The sequence below is a fragment of the Chenopodium album genome, chromosome 2, assembly GCF_948465745.1.
Source record: "Chenopodium album chromosome 2, dcCheAlbu1.1, whole genome shotgun sequence".
Classification (NCBI taxonomy): domain Eukaryota; kingdom Viridiplantae; phylum Streptophyta; class Magnoliopsida; order Caryophyllales; family Amaranthaceae; genus Chenopodium; species Chenopodium album.
This window is the reverse complement of record NC_137835.1, coordinates 14,420,341-14,436,480: the sequence shown is the minus strand read 5'-3', so window position 1 is coordinate 14,436,480 and position 16,140 is coordinate 14,420,341. Positions and strand designations below refer to the sequence as shown.

Genomic DNA, 16,140 nt, shown 5'->3' with positions numbered 1-16,140 from the left:
GAAAATCTTCATTGCTGCATCCATATTCTAATAATAATATTATCCTAAGATTGTTAGAAAAATTATAATTACAGAAAATTAGAAAACTAATTACAATAATAATACAAACAAAATAGGACGAGATTAATCTCTGTCCTTAGGATAATATTAGCCCCCACTACGATGCTGATGGGAATTCCTACGCTAATTTACCCCCAGGATTATCCTATTTCTAAGAATGAAAACACAGCATAATTTTCACTCTCCATGGACATGTTTTTGAGAAGAACGTTTATCAGAATGAATATGAAAAACTGATCATTTTTTTACTGCCAATGAAACAATTATATAGAGATAAGTATGGCAGTTATTTTATCCCAAAAATAACTGCCTCCCTATATTATCCGAAAATTAAAAAAAAATATTAATTAATTAATAGGCACATGTTAGTTATAATTAATTAACCGTCGCGCGCGTGCCACGTGCCTAAGTGCTAAGTTCTAGTCTATGATTAGTAAATATTCTGATAAATATACTACCAATCATCTACTAACAAGCCCATGATCAAGCCCACACAAAAAGGCTTACAAATCATAATACACATAGTACACACTAGTTAATAAACAAGACCAACCTTTCATATTCTTTCCATGTGGGACAATGCTCCCACAAAAACTTACTTGTTGAAGACTACATACAACAGCCTATGATGCTGATGATTTGTTCGATGAATTTGTTACAATTGCTCAACGACAGAAAATGATGCCTGGTGGTAAGATCTCCAAAAAGGTACGCGCTTTTTTCTCTAGTGAAAATCAGTTGCTTTTTACTGTTAGGACATCTAAAAAGATTAAGGAGATTAGAGAGAAGTTGGATAATGTTGCTAAAGATCGTATTCAGTTTGGGTTTAGTGATGTGAATAGGCCTATCAAGAGAAAACTGGACACGGGCTCTTACGTCCATGAACATAGTATTATTGGGAGAGATGCTGAAAGGAGGTTATTATGGGTATGCTGAGACTGAGAGAGTCGGACTCTTCTGTTGATAATGTTTCTTTTGTGAGTATTGTCGGAATGGGAGGACTAGGGAAAACTGCTCTTGCTCAACTTGTGTACAATGATGTTAGAATAAAATATGAATTTGATTTGAAGTTGTGGGTTTGTGTCTCTGATGAGTTTATCACATAACAAATCCTTGGTAAGATGTTGAAGTCGGCTACTCAACAAGGTCATGGTGATATCGGAGTTGATGGGGTGCAAAATAAGGTGAGACAACATATACAAGGGAAAAAATATTTCCTTGTTCTAGATGATGTGTGGAGCGAAAGTCGGATTGAATGGCTTACGTTGAGGGGGTTCTTGCAAGTAGGTGCAAGAGGAAGCCGAGTTGTGGTGACTACACGCTCAATAAAGGTGGCTGAAGCAGTAGGAAAAGATCCAATGCACACATTAAAAGGTTTGAAAGATGATGATTGTTGGCATTTGTTTGAGATTGTAGCATTTAACCAAGGGAGTGGAGAGGTTGATGATGATCTTGTGGACATTGGTAAAAACATTGTGAAAAAATGTGCAAATGTTCCTTTGGCTATAAGGGTTGTAGGGAGCTTGTTGTACGGTGAAGATAAAAGCAAGTGGCAATTATTTCAAAAAATTAAGTTGTCTGAAATGTGCCAAGGTGAGGAGAGCATAATGCCAATATTGAAGTTTAGTTATCATCAACTTAAACCACAGTTAAAGAGTTGTTTTAGTTACTGTGCACTCTTCCCTAAGGATTACCTGATTAAGAAAGAGTTATTGATCCGTCTATGGTCTGCACAAGGCTATCTTGACAATGATATGCGAAACAGAGAAGATGTTGGTGAGGAGTATTTTTCTATTTTATTGCAGAGATGTTTTCTCCAAGATATTAGACATGGTGAATATGGTGAAATATCTTCTTGTAAAATTCATGATTTGATTCATGATCTTGCACAAGAAGTTGCAGGAAAGGAAGCGTACTTGATGGAGAACACTAGCAAAGGCCCTTTTGTAGGAAAAAGTCGTCATCTCGCTGTTTTTGGTTGGAGCTGGAGAACACTGAATTCGAATGAGAGGTTCACCACCACATCATTGCACGCAAGTGATACTTTTGGGAATTTGAGTGGATTGCGTACATATCTTTGGAATTCATATTCTCTAGATTGTGAATCACAAGTGTCCACTATATTAGCAAAATCCAAGCGTTTGAGGGTGTTGGACTTGCACAACCTTAGGATAGAAGGTTTACCAAGTACAATAAAGAACCTTTTGCATTTAAGGTATCTTGATCTCTCTCACAATGAGCAATTGAAGATGCTTCCTGAGTCAATCACTAGACTATATAATTTGCAAGTATTGAACTTAACTCGGTGTTCAAAACTAGAAGAGTTGCCCAAGGACATAAGGGAACTAGTCAATCTCAGGCATTTGGGCATAACAGGTTGTTATGGGTTGACTCATATGCCTGCTGGAATGGATAGTATGACTTGTTTGTGTACCCTTCCAAGGTTTGTATTGGGTTCAGAAAGTTCAAAAAAAGCCCAGATCGGTCAACTTAGAGATTTAATGCCTCTAATTAATCTTAGAGGTACCCTTGAAATTATATTTGAAGATAGTTGTGCATATGATTCAACCAGTGGTCAGGATGAAGCATATCTTTTGAACAAGGAGCATATCAAGATTTTGGGAATTTACGAAAATGGTGTCCGTTGGAGAGACGGAGTAGCAGAAATTATAGATGAAAGATTGCTAGAAAAACTGGAACCGCACTGTGATCTTAGAGAAATGAATATATGTGGATATAAAGGCGTGACTTTGCCAAGATGGGCAGCCACAATGGAAATATCTTTCCCATGGCTTGTGAAAATCATCCTGTGGGGTTTTCACGATTTGCAACATCTGCCAGCATTGAGTCAACTTGAGCATCTCAAACATCTTACACTCGTGAACATGCCCAATGCAGAGTCCATGAAGAATGATAATAATGGTGCACCTTCGTTTCCTTCACTTGAGACGTTGTACTTTTCTAATTGCCCAATCTTGAAGTTTTTTCCATCATGTCCACATGTAAAAGAATTTGATCTGTGGCGCTTGAATGAAGCACTGACATTTTGTGAACAAAGAGATGTTGAAGCAAATACAATAGCCGCCTCCACTTCACGCAACAACGACAATAAATCAGCTGTCGGTGATGTTTTCCATTTGAGGAAATTAAATATAAGCAGTTTTCAATTACTTAAGTCCCTCTTTGGGGAATCTATACGAAGCATTGACAAGCTCGAATTACGTGCAATGGAGGTTGAAAGTTTGTCGAGTGTTGTACAAGAGTATCATCATTACGCATTTTCCATTGATAGTCTTGTGTTTGAAAGTTGTGGAAACTTAAAGAGTTTGTCGGGAGCAGGAACATTGCATCTCACCAAGTTGAAAACGCTCTCGATTCGGAATTGTCGTAAACTGGAACTGGAAGAAGAGAAAGGGTTTCCATGGAAACACCTTCACGCCCTCTCTGCCTTGATCTTACAAGGACTTCCACAAATGATAGATATACCAAAGGGCATTCAATACTTGACTTCCCTTCAAAGTCTCTCTATTCAATATTGTGATATGAAAACACACCCGGAGTGGGTTCATTGCCCTATGTCTTTGCGATCACTTACGATAACTAATTGTCCGAAGGTGAAAACGCTACCAGAAGCAGTCCTCCCCTCCCTCACAGAACTTTATATATCGTCATGCGATGGATTAAAGGAAAGATACAGTGAACCACATGGGACTCACTTTTTTCAAATAAGAAACATCCCCAATTTATACCTACCACATACTTTTTTTCAGGTAAATACAAGTTTATCTTCCAGATAAACGAATTTTTGTTAATCTTATGGCATTTTTGTAAATATATTGAAAAAGCGTGGTCATTTATTCAGTATTTTTGGTGAGCTGTCCAATTACTGTTTGCAACTTGTTTTTACTGTTTGGTGAGGAAATTACACATGTACCCCTCAACTAGTACATGAAAAGACACATATACCCCTCCACTGATACTTGAAAAGACGATTATACCCCCAGATAAACAAATTTGTTTATCTAGGGAATTAACTGGGTACAACCCCTTTTTTTCATATAAGCCACATCCCCAATTTATACCTACCTTACCTTTGAGTTATTTCGCAAAGCAAACTGTCTCCACCACATTCCGTAACTAATATTTTATGTTGTGCTACATTTTAATTATGTTTTCTCTATTAATTTCCCATTCATTATTATGATTATTTTTTTTATAACTTTCTATTCATGATTATGTTATCGAACCTTTTCACAATTTGCTTATCTACATTATACAATAAAATTCAAAATCTTTAGGGAAATTATGTACTACTGTACTACCTTAAGTTTTAGGGTACTCCATATGTTTTTACTTTTTACTGATTTGGTACATGATATAATTGTTATTGTACATTAAAATGTGTTTTGAAGGGTTAAGTTTTATTAAGGACAATTTTATACCTTTAATTATTTTTACATGCTTAATTTCTTTTGATGAAACCAAATTTATCGATAATGACTTAGTATCTTTTATTTTTATTGTTGTAACTTTTATTCTCAAAAAAAAATATTAAGGTAACTTTTAATTATTTTATAGTAATTGATTTACGAACTTACTTTTTTTTTTTTTTTGAGACAAATTCACGAACTTACTTAAAACTTGATTAATTTATTTCTGAAATTTAATATATTATAAATATTTGTGAAACAGTCAAAACAGGAAATATATTAAAAGATGGCACATTAATATTAACAAAAGGAAGTATTTAATTGTATTTCACATAAACTCAAGGCGTCAAAAACTACAAGATCGCTAACTTTTTGAGTATCTTATAGCACTTTGTTATTCTCTATGCATGTTATTAGCTCAGTTTGAACGATATTTGATTGTATTGGTGGTGTTGTAATGGTGTACTCCAGGTAGCCACAAATTCAACGTGATGTTGTTGTAGAAGTGTGAAGTGAGTTCATTTGAAAGGATCGTGCTCTTTTGACTGGAAAATATTGCTGCTTGTTTGGTCGTTGCTGCTCAGATGAATACTTAATCTAGCGTTGCTCTGTGCTAAGGAACTCGTCGATATAATGTAACTAGGCCTTTGCCTATGATGTGTTGGGTGCATGGAGATACCCTTCCAACCTTCCTAGAAGGTGAGCTTCATGGCCCTCTGATGCTCTTTGACAGTGGCGGACCTAGCCTTGGTCCTGCTAGGTCACGTGACCTAGCAAAAAAAAAAAAAAAAAAAAAAAAAAAAAAAAAATTAATTTTTTTTTTAAAATGACATCCATTTGAAAATAAGATATAAATATTATTTTTTGTTATACCTTAACAATACAAACTTGTAGCATAGTGGTTGGAGGGATTGAGACAAAGCCCAATAAAAGCCACTCAGGACTTGAGTTTGAGCAAATTCATACTTGCAATTTTTGTATTCCTTATTTTATTTTATTTTTTTCCTTCCTATGGTTATGTGATTTATTGATTTTCATGTGATTATTTGATTTTTTTTTTCCCCTTCTTTATTCATTTAATTCATTGTAGCAGTATTAGCTAGTAATAGATTTTTTTTTTTTTTTGGTTTTCCTTTGGAAATGATTATGAACTAATGACTATTTGATTATCATGTGATTAATTTGATTATCCTTCAATGTTGTTATGTTTTGTGTTGTTAAGACATTACATTAAGGGCCTGTTCTCATTGACTGAACTCAGCTGAACTGAACTGAACTGAACTGAGCTGAGCTGAGCTGAGCTGAGCTGAACTGAACTGAACCGAACTGAATATTTTATAAGAGAAGGAAATTAGGAGCTGAGCTGAACTGAACTGAACTGAACTGAACTGAGCTGAACTAAACTGAACTGAACTGAACTGAATTTCAACGTAAGAGAACAGGCCCTAAGTTGTTTTTCTAATTTGTGTTGTATATATTATGTTTGTATAATTAAATTGGGTATTTTTTTTTATTTTTGTAAAAAAAAAATATTAACTCATTGGGTACATAATAGACAAGTTGTAAGAAGATTGAATTAATCTATTTTTGACAATATTGGATTTAGTAATTAAATTGAAATTGTGACTTAATTTTCTTAAAAAAACATATGATATAACAAGTTTCTTTACTCCCAAAATATGCATCCTCCTCCTCCACAAATTCATCCCCGATCACAAAATTCATCCACCTTCAGTATGCAGTCGATGGGTGATGATCGATAGGTGACAGTGACCCAGCACCTTAAAAATCCTGGATCCGCCACTGCTCTTTGAGGTCTTGGCTAGTGGTCAATGTAAATGCCTAAAACAGTTAGATATCAAGGCCAAATTAGTGTGATGGCAAGTAATGCAAACAATAAATTGGGGAATCAATTATGTTTTTATGATAAAGTCGGCTTATTAACATTGTTTTCGTGCTCGGCTATGCCTGATTGAAGTATCAATTGAAAGTTTTATTTACAAAAATCTCCACTATAGCCTGCAGATAATATTTCCTACCCCTCTGATAAGACGGTCCGTACCTTTGTAATGTATGATGAAGTAACCACTTTAGAGAAAAATAACTCTGCATTAAATCTGCAATCCTCGATGATAATGCAAGATAAAGTAGCCAAAGCAAATGCTATTTCCTTGACATTTACAAAAGGGAATTTCTCTCCCAAAAAATCTAACTTACGTCGCCCTAATCTACACTCAACTTTATTACATGCAAACTTTGAATCACCTTGTGCATTGTATACAAATTAACACAGAATGAAAGGATACACTAATATTTCTAATCTCAGCTACCATTAGCACCTTTGATAAATCAAAAAGGACTTATTGAACTGAATATAGGGGCAAGATTAAAGGCAAATATTCCGTACCACAATAAAAACGTAGTAATCTGTATACAATCTTAATTCTTGTAATCAGGATTGTCACGGAGGCCAAGTTTCGAAAGAACAAAGCAATAGGACTCCCAGTTAGTTCTCCTCAGATATTTCAACAACTTCTTCCTTTGTTGCACCTTTGCTTGCAATCCTCGACGAGAATGCTTATCCTAGAACAAAATAACAACATAATTGTTGGCTGTCAAATATATTCCACATCAAGTGAAAGATTACGTCCTGAGTGCCGATCATGCGGAGCCCAAATATCAGTTTCGAAATCGACATAGGAGGCAGGGTTCCTTTTTATCGATCTCCAAAAAGGATTACAAAATGATGGATCAAGGAAAACCTATCCATTACTATGATGTGAGGTCGGGCTCTTACCTGGTTGTGAAGGCAGTGAACCACCCAAAAGAGAAAACTACAAGAAAAATTAGTGTAAGCCTGGAAGAAAGCAAGAGAGATCAAGAAGAGGTGCATGATGGGGTGTGTTCGAAGGAGGAGGATTACTGTTCGGAAGTAGGTTCAACCGTAACCTCAGGAATTGATAGCTCGAGTGAAGAAGGAGGAACTTTCTCCTCCACAAAAGACTTTTCCACCAATCCTATCATCTCAGCCACCAGTAGACTCAGAGTTCCTTCCACAACTGAGATCAGTACGAGGAGAAAGAGCCAGAAAATAGGAAGAAGAAGCCAAACAATCCACTAGAAGGATAAGAGAAGAAGGAAGACAAGTAGACCGACGACGGCTATTCATAGGGAGACTCCCAACCCCCGAGTTTCCCTTGCTAATTTTGCTTATGTTTGCAGGTCCCAAGTTGGTAAGAAGAGGAAGTTCGTTAACCACCCTATGTTTGACTCCCCAAGCCACCCAAGAAAGAAATCTGCGTCTTTTAGTAGTTATTATTGTAATTCTATGTCCACGACGTCGAGTCATTATTATGTGTCTAACTCTATGTTTCAATGTTGTAAGCCGTCTAGTATCGAGTCCACTCCCACAAACTGGAAGTACATACCGGATGTAGTGGGGGTGTAAGGGTCTTTTATTAATAAGACTTGTTTCTCAGCTGTCAAACAAAAAAAAAAAAAAAAAGGTGAAAGATTAAGTCACTTGTTTATTTTTTCATATCAAACTGTCAAAAACTACAGTGGTGATTAAGAAAGCCAAATAAATTAGAAATCATTCCTAATGTTCTTTCTGGGTGCACAATGCGCATGGTGCACCAACCACACATTAATGAATTCATCCTTCAATACATAACACTTCAAAATAACAATCCCAAAACCAAGCAAAGTTCATTAGCAATTTTTTTTCCATAAGAACATTACAGACTTAACCCGTTTGTGATTATTATACCCCTGATGATAGAAATCCTGGGATTCACACCAACTTAATTATCATGTAAGATTATAGACAAAACATTTAACTCGAAAATCGCAATTACAATACAAATAAGTGAAAAGCACAATTCTTCAGAGAATAAAATTATTATCAATTATTATCAATGAAAGAAAGTGACTCACTGAGAGCATTGTTGAGCCTATTATCCTTGCTACTATTGTCAAGAGACGAAAGACTCTTCCTCAACTCTGTAAAATACTTTCCACTCTGATTGGTCTGGATTGATTCTCCTCGTCCTTCTTAAGCTTCTTCAACCTCTCACCCAATTCCGAAATTGAAAACCAACTTTCCTCCTCTCCATCCTTGTTCTTCCCCTTCACCTCAGCCTCAGCTCCCTCAGCTTCTTCCCCAACTCATCAAGAGTGTACATATTAAACAACTCAAAACCCAACTCATCGTCGCCTTTGCCATCCCCAACTTTCCATGTATTCATCTCCTTCTCCTTCATCTCCTTCCCAAACACCTCCATTGGCAAATTCTCACTCGACCTACCAATCACCTTACCAACACTACCACCTCCGCAACTTCTACCGCCATTGTCGGCAGCAAATTCAACGACATCTTATCAGTTGTATTACACCAATCTACCCCTACTATTCCCTTCAATTTTCCCAGCATTATCATTAGGGTTTCCGGCAATTCCGGTCTGAAACATCGTCTACTTCTGCTGCTGCTCCAAACCCTGCGGCGGAACTGTCGATCGACAGCAAAACTCCGACAAATTCAATGTGAAACGACGAATTGAAGCTGGTAAACCTATCAATTTGACTTTAATCTCCTCTGCTTCAATTGGTAAAATTGTTACTGAGTATAATTAATTGCCTGGCAACTTTCAAGCTTTTCTTCAAACCGAAACTCCACAATGTTTAGAACCAGACTAAAAATTAATACATGGAAATTGATGAACTTGAATTCCCAACTTGACCCTAAGTGATCTTCGACAACTGATAAATCTACCAAAGGGCATTCGTTATTTTTCGAGACTGAAATCACTACTATAATCAATTTGAGGAAAAAAAAAGGGACCTTTCTACAATTTGCCTAACATCAGATGTTTAATTGTTTATTGGACAAGTCTCAAGGACCTGTCTCTTACGTTGAAATTCAATTCAATTTAGTTCAGCTCAGTTCAGTTCAGTTCAGTTCAGTTCAGCTCCTAATTTTCTTCTCTTATAAAATATTTAGTTCAGTTCAGTTCAGCTGAGAATAGGCCCTTAATGTCTTATAAAGACTAAGGGTCTATTCTCAAACGGTTATTTTCAGCTCAGCTCAGTTCAGTTCAGTTTAGCTCCTAATTTCCTTCTCTTATAAAATATTCATTTCAGTTCAGTTCAGCTGAGTTTAGCCAATGAGAACATGCCCTAATATAGTGAACTTTTAAGTCTTTAAGCAATATTTACATGGTAAAATTCTTGTAGAAAGAGAAAATCTAATGGGGTAGATAAATTTTTACTACATATTATTTTGAGTAACTTTACTGTAAACCCGTTTATTTTTCACTATTGCTTAGAATTAAACACTTGTCAATTTTTTTTTCGAGATTGTAAGGCCATTTTTGGTTGAAGGGAATTGGAAGGGAATCCAAATAACATGATACAACAAAGTCAAAAAATCCTACATATGAAACTTAGTGAAGGTATCAAAAAGTTGGTGCAATAAAGTTGAAGGGAAATTTGAGACAAGGGAGAACCACTGAACAATATAGTCAAGGTAACAAATTTTACAGATAGTTATATTCAGAAATCAAGCTAACAAAGAATTTCAAAATTTTTGGTGTTTGCTGCACACTACTAGCATTTTTCAGTGTACTTACCTACTTGATAACTTAATTTTCTACCAGATAGACTATCATAAACTCATTTAGAATGAGTAGCTAATGTTTCGGATGAAAACAATGGGGCCTTGCCGAAGGCCCGCTGAAGTGGCTAAAGACTGGTCCGGTCCAATTGGTGCTGGGCCGAAGGTTTCCTGCACAACTAAAACACGTAAACTGGCCTCGGGGGTGGATCCGAGGAAGACCCCTCCGATGCCGAAGTCAAACAGTGTTTAGAGAGAGAAAGCTATGCAAGAGATTTGATGCTTGAGGCTTTGTTGTGTTGTTCTGTACAAATGAACGAATTGAAGGCTTTTATACCTTTGCACATGATGAGAGGAGAGCAATTGGGCCTTGAAATAGTCATGGGCTGACCATGGCAATTCGGACCAGAGGGCTCTTGGTTGACTTGGCTTGATTGGAGGCTCGGGCCTTGACCTTGGAATAAGAAGTCATTTAGTGACCAGGCCCGATAAGATAATTGGACCCAAATACATGACTAGGCCCAATTAGATAAATTGGACCCAAACAACTTGCCCCCCAGACCCGATTTGGAAAGATGACGGGTCGGGTTTGAATCCAATAAGAAATGGAGGGAAGTAAATGATTTAATTAAATCAAAAGATTTAAATTTTTAAACAGTTATTAATTAAATAACTGTAATTTGGATAATTAACAGGAAGTGGAGTGGATAGTGGGCGGTTAATCAAGAGAGAGAGTGTTTAACGGTTAATTAAGGAGGCATTTAAGAGGAATTTGAACTTTTCGACCTTTGGGATTCTCCTTCCTGGAATTATAAGGTCTGATTCGCATTTCATCCTCATTTCTTCACCAACTTACACTCAAATTCTCGCGCAAACCCATTCTCGCTCTGAATTTCCAGCGTACCATTTTCGAATCCAAGTTCGAGACTCAAATCCATCGCTTCCACTGATTTGACCGGAGTATTCCGGCCAATTTGAAGGTAATTTTCTCCGAGCTTTTTCGATTTTCTTACCCTTTTTTAGGGAAATTCTTCTTCTCCCTTCTTTCCTTCTCTGAATTCGATTATGGCTGGAGAAAGGAGGCGTCAGCCGGGTCGACGGGGTCAGGCTAGGGATCCCCGTGACCGCGCCGACGTTTGGAACGGGGAACGAGCCGGTGAAGACCCGAAAAGGGGGATTCCGACAGTTCCTTTAAACGCCGCGCCGCCTCAGCAGGACGCCGAGGCCGGCGAGGTGGAGCAACCTGAGCAGAGAGAATAGGCTGGGCAGGCTGAAGATTTGCCCCCTGTGCTCTGGGACCTGCTTCCTGGGCATGCTGAATGGCAGGACGCCGAGGCCCAGGACGTCATGGTGAGAAATACCCCATACTCATGGTGGGTTCGGCATGCCGAAACCTACCGATTCGCCGAGCAAATTGAGTTGCACTACGGCATTTTTGAAGAGGATGGGAATTGGTGCCGAATGCCCTCGCCGACTGACAAGATTCACCGTCCCCCTCCTGGGTATGTAGGGGTGTACACTCGGCAATTGCAATACGGGCTTCGGTTTCCTTTGGATCCCTTCGTCAGGGACATTTTAATAAAGTACAGGATCTCCCTGTGCCAATTAACACCCGTTAGCATTCGGCGGGTGATGACTTATCTCTGGGTGTGTCGGTTTTTTGCTGTTGAGCCGAATTTGCACTGCTTCCGAAAGATGCATCAGCTAGTGCAGAACCTCCAGAGCGTGTACGGCCAACACGGGTCTTCAGGCTGGTGGCGAATAGAGAGTCGCCCCCAATATCTGACTATGTGGCCGAACGACTCCTCGGATAAGGATTGGAGGGGTCAATGGGTCTGGGTGAGAGTTCCCGCTGATCCGGAGCATCCATATTTTTTCGGGGCTCCCCGATACCTCTCCAGGCCTGATCCGAACATGCAAGACTTGGGTCCTGAGGACCCTGATGCCACTAGCCACCCGAGTTATGAGCAAATGAGCTTCTTCGGGAAGCAGAATAACCCCGGGGGAGTTGGCCGAATGAGAACTCTCCCGGCCAGATGGCTTCCGGATAACCATTACATCTTCCAAGAGAAGATGTTGGCAGTTGTCGGCCTCAGCCGAAAGTACAGGGGTGGTAAGTATGTTCGGCTGGGGCCGAGGACTTTAACTTAAATCAATTTTGATTTGTCTTTGATGCTTATTCACTTAGTCTAACCTTCGTCTGTTCTTTTCAGAGCTGAGCGAAGCTACCTCGGGAATTGACTATAACCGGCTCGGGGTGAACGCTGAAAGGGTCATTCTAGACCGGGCTCCGGCAATTACAGCTCCGAAGAACCGTCCGCTGCATCTGCACGAAACGGGTCTTCAAATTGAAGCCGCTGCCGAATACACCAAGCAGAAGCCTTGGTGGGAGAAGCGAGATCCCCTTCGGCCTTTATTACCTGAGGAAGCACAGGCTGCTCAGACAGCAGCTGACGTGTCCCGAGTAATCAACTCCTTGGAAGGAGGTGTTGGGACGTCTGGTGCTGCTGAGAGGGATATCCCTGCACCTGGAGTTCAGCCGAGGGTTCCAGTAAGTTCTTGACTTGCTTGGTATTTTTTATTTTTTTTTACTCATACTTTGCTGCCCCCCCCTTTCTGCAGTCTGAGGAAGGGAGCGGAAGAAGAGAAGGAAAGGCGCCTGCTCGTTCTGAAGATCCATCTTCGTCAGAATCTGAAGAAATGGACGAGCAGCCCTTAGCAAAGAGAAGGAGGAGGTTGGCCGTGCTGGGGCCTTGGCAGTTTCAGATGGGGATGAGGCCTACTGGGGGCATCCTCATACGGGAGCCTGATGAAGGTAGACGCTCGCCGAGGGCTCCCCCTCCGCCGGAAGCTCCGCGTCCTCAAACCCCCCCTCTACCTCCCGAAAATCAAGAGATGGAGGTGGACCAAAGAACTCCTGATCCGAAGGGGGGGTTCAGGGACACCCTGCTGAAGAATCTGAGAAGCCGATTGCTGAAGGCTTCTCAGATGATATTGATAGGGAGGTTGACGCTTTTCTTCGTCAACCTGATCTGGGGGAGGAAGCAGAGAAGGTCGTTGCTGCTGACCCTGGTGGAGACTAACTGGGCTCCGCCGAAGGAGAAGGTCATGCTGAGCCTGAGAAGATTCAGGAGGTTCCCTCTTCTTCCTTCCCCTCATTCCAGACGCTGAACTCTGGAGATTTGGATTTCTCGGCCCCCCGTATCACAGTCCCAGAACCTGTTTGGGAACAAATTTGGGGTCAGAACCGTGAAGGGGCTGCAGGCTACTTCGGCGACTTGACTAGCATGTCCGAAGTGGACCGAGCAAGGGTGTGGTCGCTGAAGGCCACGGCTGGGATGGGAGAATCCAGCCGAAGGGTCCCTGACCCTGCAAGAGACAACCAGCGTTTGCTGATGCAGGTACTTAACCTTTTAGCTGCTTTGCTTTCACTCAGCTCTTCTTTATTACTTTATTTATTTCAACTGATGTGCCCCTGCAAACAGGTTGTGCACAATCAGACTCTTACTGTAGAGTTGATTGACACCCTCCAAGACAAGCTGGAGCATGCCTGGGAGGAGGCAAAAATTGCCCGGGAGGAGGCGAAGCTTGCTGAGCTGAAGCAGCAGGCTGCTGAAGAGAAGCAGCAGCAGAGCGAAGAGTATGAAAACAGGGCTGCTGAAGCCATTCAAACCTTCTGCTCGGCTATGGAGAAGGAAGTTTTTCCCCCGCTGATGGAAGGGGAGAAATTCCTTCAGGAGCAAATGGGAGTGGACATCTCCAAATTTAAAGCTGCCATCGAGATCCGAATTCAAGAAGGAGCTGCTGCCCAAGCTGAAGTGCAGCGGAAGCTGGAAGCTCTTGAAGCCAGCAGGATGGCTGCTGAAGAGGCTCTACAGGCTAGGGATGTTCACCTTTCTGCTGCCCAAGCTGCTGATGAGAGCCAAGACCAGAAGCTGAAGGAGTTGGAAGGTCAGTTGAAAGTCAAAGGATATGAGCTGACCCAGGCCAAAACCGAAGCTTCCAACGTCCAGCTGGAGCTTAATGAGCAGAAGACTTCTTCCTCCAAACTCTCAGAAGAGTTAGAAAAATCTAAAAAGGATTTGGAGGAGAGTCAAAAGAAGTTGGCTGATGCTGAAGCCCTACTCCAAGTCCGCCTATACACCCAAGAAGAATATGAGATGGGCTACATTAATGGGTTTAAGGTGGCTCGGAGGTTGGCTCTCCATGCTGAGCCTTCGCTGGATTGGTCCAAGTGTGCGCTTTGGGCTCAGGACCCCGATGATCCGCACATGCTGTATGCCACTCCTGCTGAGCATGAGATCCTTCAGGCTGAACAAGCCGAGGAGGAAGCTGAGCGGCAGGAGTTGGAGGCTGAACAGCGAGCCGCTGAAGCTCAGGCAAGGGCCCAACCTGCCTCCTCTGCTGCTGGAACCGAGACTGCCCCAAGGCTTGGCCCGGCTGATCAGCCTGATCCTCCAACTGAAGCATAGGAAATCGGGCAGTCGTCTTCAGAATCTTGCGGATCAACATGCGCTTAATTTCAGACTCGCCGCTTTCTGAATCTCTTTTTGCCTTATCTTTTTGCTTCAGCTTGCCTTGATGTACAAACAGTTTATTTTTGTTTCTGTACGTATTTCGGCAGCTGTTATTTTCCGCTTGTGGGCGGCTGCCGATATAGTATTTAATTTATTTGAACTTGTAGCTCACTTTTTGAGCATGAGTCATTAATCTGATGTTCCTTTCTTCAACTGCTTTGTCTTATTTTGAATGCTTTACTGTTTCTGAGCTTGAGAAATTTTCGCAAAAATTTGCTTAAGTACAAAGCTTCCGGCTTGAAGAATTCTGCTGAACATAAACTTGCACTGGTAGTGCCTCTTGCCCCCCCCCCCCCAAAAAAAATCTGAAGATTCAAGTCTTTGGATTACTGAGCTGGGTTTTGTTTCTCTATCTTTTAAAAATGGATATCCGAAACACAGGGCCAACTGAAGGCAATGCTTCGGATAATGGCTTTCTGGGATACAAGGCTCAGTTAAGGCAATATCCCAAACTGAAGAACAAGTCTTTGGAGAACAAGTCTTACTGAAGTTTGACTTCAGCTGAAAGACCGGAGTTCTTTAAAAAGACGAGTTTGTCAGCAATCCGAAACCCAGTTACCCGGAGGCGAAGGTTTCAGACGGGGCTGAATAAAAAATTTCCAACAGTTGCTGTTATTTTTGATTTTCTGTCTATCTTTAAAAAATGGATATCCGAAACACAGGGCCAACTGAAGGCAATGTTTCGGATGATGGCTTTCTGGGATACAAGGCTCAGTTAAGGCAATATCCTAGACTTGTCCATGGACTCATGTCTTTGGAGAACAAGTCTTACTGAAGTTTGACTTCAGCTGAAAGACCAGTGTTCTTTAAAAAGACGAGTTTGTCAGCAATCCGAAACCCAGTTACCCGGAGGCGAAGGTTTCAGACGGGGCTTAATAAAAACCCTTAAAGAGTAGATAGAACAAAGAAAACTTTGAAAGAATAAAAAGTTGCAAATATTTATATAAATGGTGGCTCCAAGGCCTTTCATTAATTCAAAATGTACTTACAAAGATTGTTCTGCCCCGAAGGGTTTACACATGATATTTCTTCAGTACATCAGCGTTCCAGTGATTTTTCAACTCAGTTCCATCCAACTGCCGAAGTCGGTATGTCCCTGGCTGAAGCTCATCACAGATTTCGTAGGGCCCTTCCCATGCAGCTGAGAGTTTCCCATGGATTCGGCCTTTCTGAACTGCAGCAGCATTCCGAAGGACAAGGTCTCCAATTTTGAGAGGCCTTGCATGGACCCTTCGGTTGTAAAATTTGCTGATTCTCTGCTTATAAGCAGCCATTCTGTCTCGGGCTGAGTCTCTTACTTCGTCGAGGAAATCGAGAGATTCCTTCATCAGTTGCTCATTCTCAGCCGAGAAGTGGTGCACTCGTAAACTCTCAGAGCCGATTTCCACTGGAAGGACGGCTTCGGCACCATACACCAGTTCAAAAGGTGAATAGCCTGTTGCCTCTTTTTCAGTTGTCCGAA

General features: G+C 40.7%; 2 protein-coding genes across 2 annotated transcripts; one reads left to right on the top strand and one right to left on the bottom strand.

Moving 5' to 3' along the window:
* The first annotated feature begins 738 nt into the window (after positions 1-738).
* On the top strand, positions 739-4,982 carry LOC145568970 (putative disease resistance protein RGA1). Its single transcript, XM_081628349.1, has 3 exons — positions 739-987; positions 1,182-3,830; positions 4,962-4,982. Exons 1-3 carry the CDS (start codon positions 739-741, stop codon positions 4,980-4,982), a joined length of 2,919 nt encoding a protein of 972 aa, XP_081484475.1.
* Positions 4,983-6,929: 1,947 nt separating this feature from the next.
* LOC145568959 (uncharacterized) lies at positions 6,930-8,773 on the bottom strand. The gene is made up of 5 exons (XM_081628340.1): positions 8,625-8,773; positions 8,260-8,276; positions 7,440-7,549; positions 7,288-7,347; positions 6,930-7,073 (listed from the first exon to the last, which is right to left on the bottom strand). The coding sequence occupies exons 1-5, from the start codon at positions 8,771-8,773 to the stop codon at positions 6,930-6,932; spliced, it is 480 nt and encodes a 159-aa protein (XP_081484466.1).
* Positions 8,774-16,140: the final 7,367 nt, after the last annotated feature.

Bases quoted from the DNA above. Each gene is read 5' to 3' on its own strand.
- LOC145568970 (XM_081628349.1), top strand. From the start codon at position 739: ATGATGCCTGGTGGTAAGATCTCCAAAAAGGTACGCGCTTTTTTCTCT. The intron at 988-1,181 runs GTATGCTGAGAC...ATCCTTGGTAAG, and splicing joins CTGAAAGGAGGTTATTATGG to ATGTTGAAGTCGGCTACTCA. The intron at 3,831-4,961 runs GTAAATACAAGT...GGTGTACTCCAG, and splicing joins TACCACATACTTTTTTTCAG to GTAGCCACAAATTCAACGTG.
- LOC145568959 (XM_081628340.1), bottom strand. From the start codon at position 8,773: ATGGAGGTGTTTGGGAAGGAGATGAAGGAGAAGGAGATGAATACATGG. The intron at 7,348-7,439 runs GTTACGGTTGAA...GCTTTCTTCCAG, and splicing joins TCGAGCTATCAATTCCTGAG to GCTTACACTAATTTTTCTTG. The intron at 7,074-7,287 runs GTAAGAGCCCGA...ATTTTGTTCTAG, and splicing joins TTCACTGCCTTCACAACCAG to GATAAGCATTCTCGTCGAGG.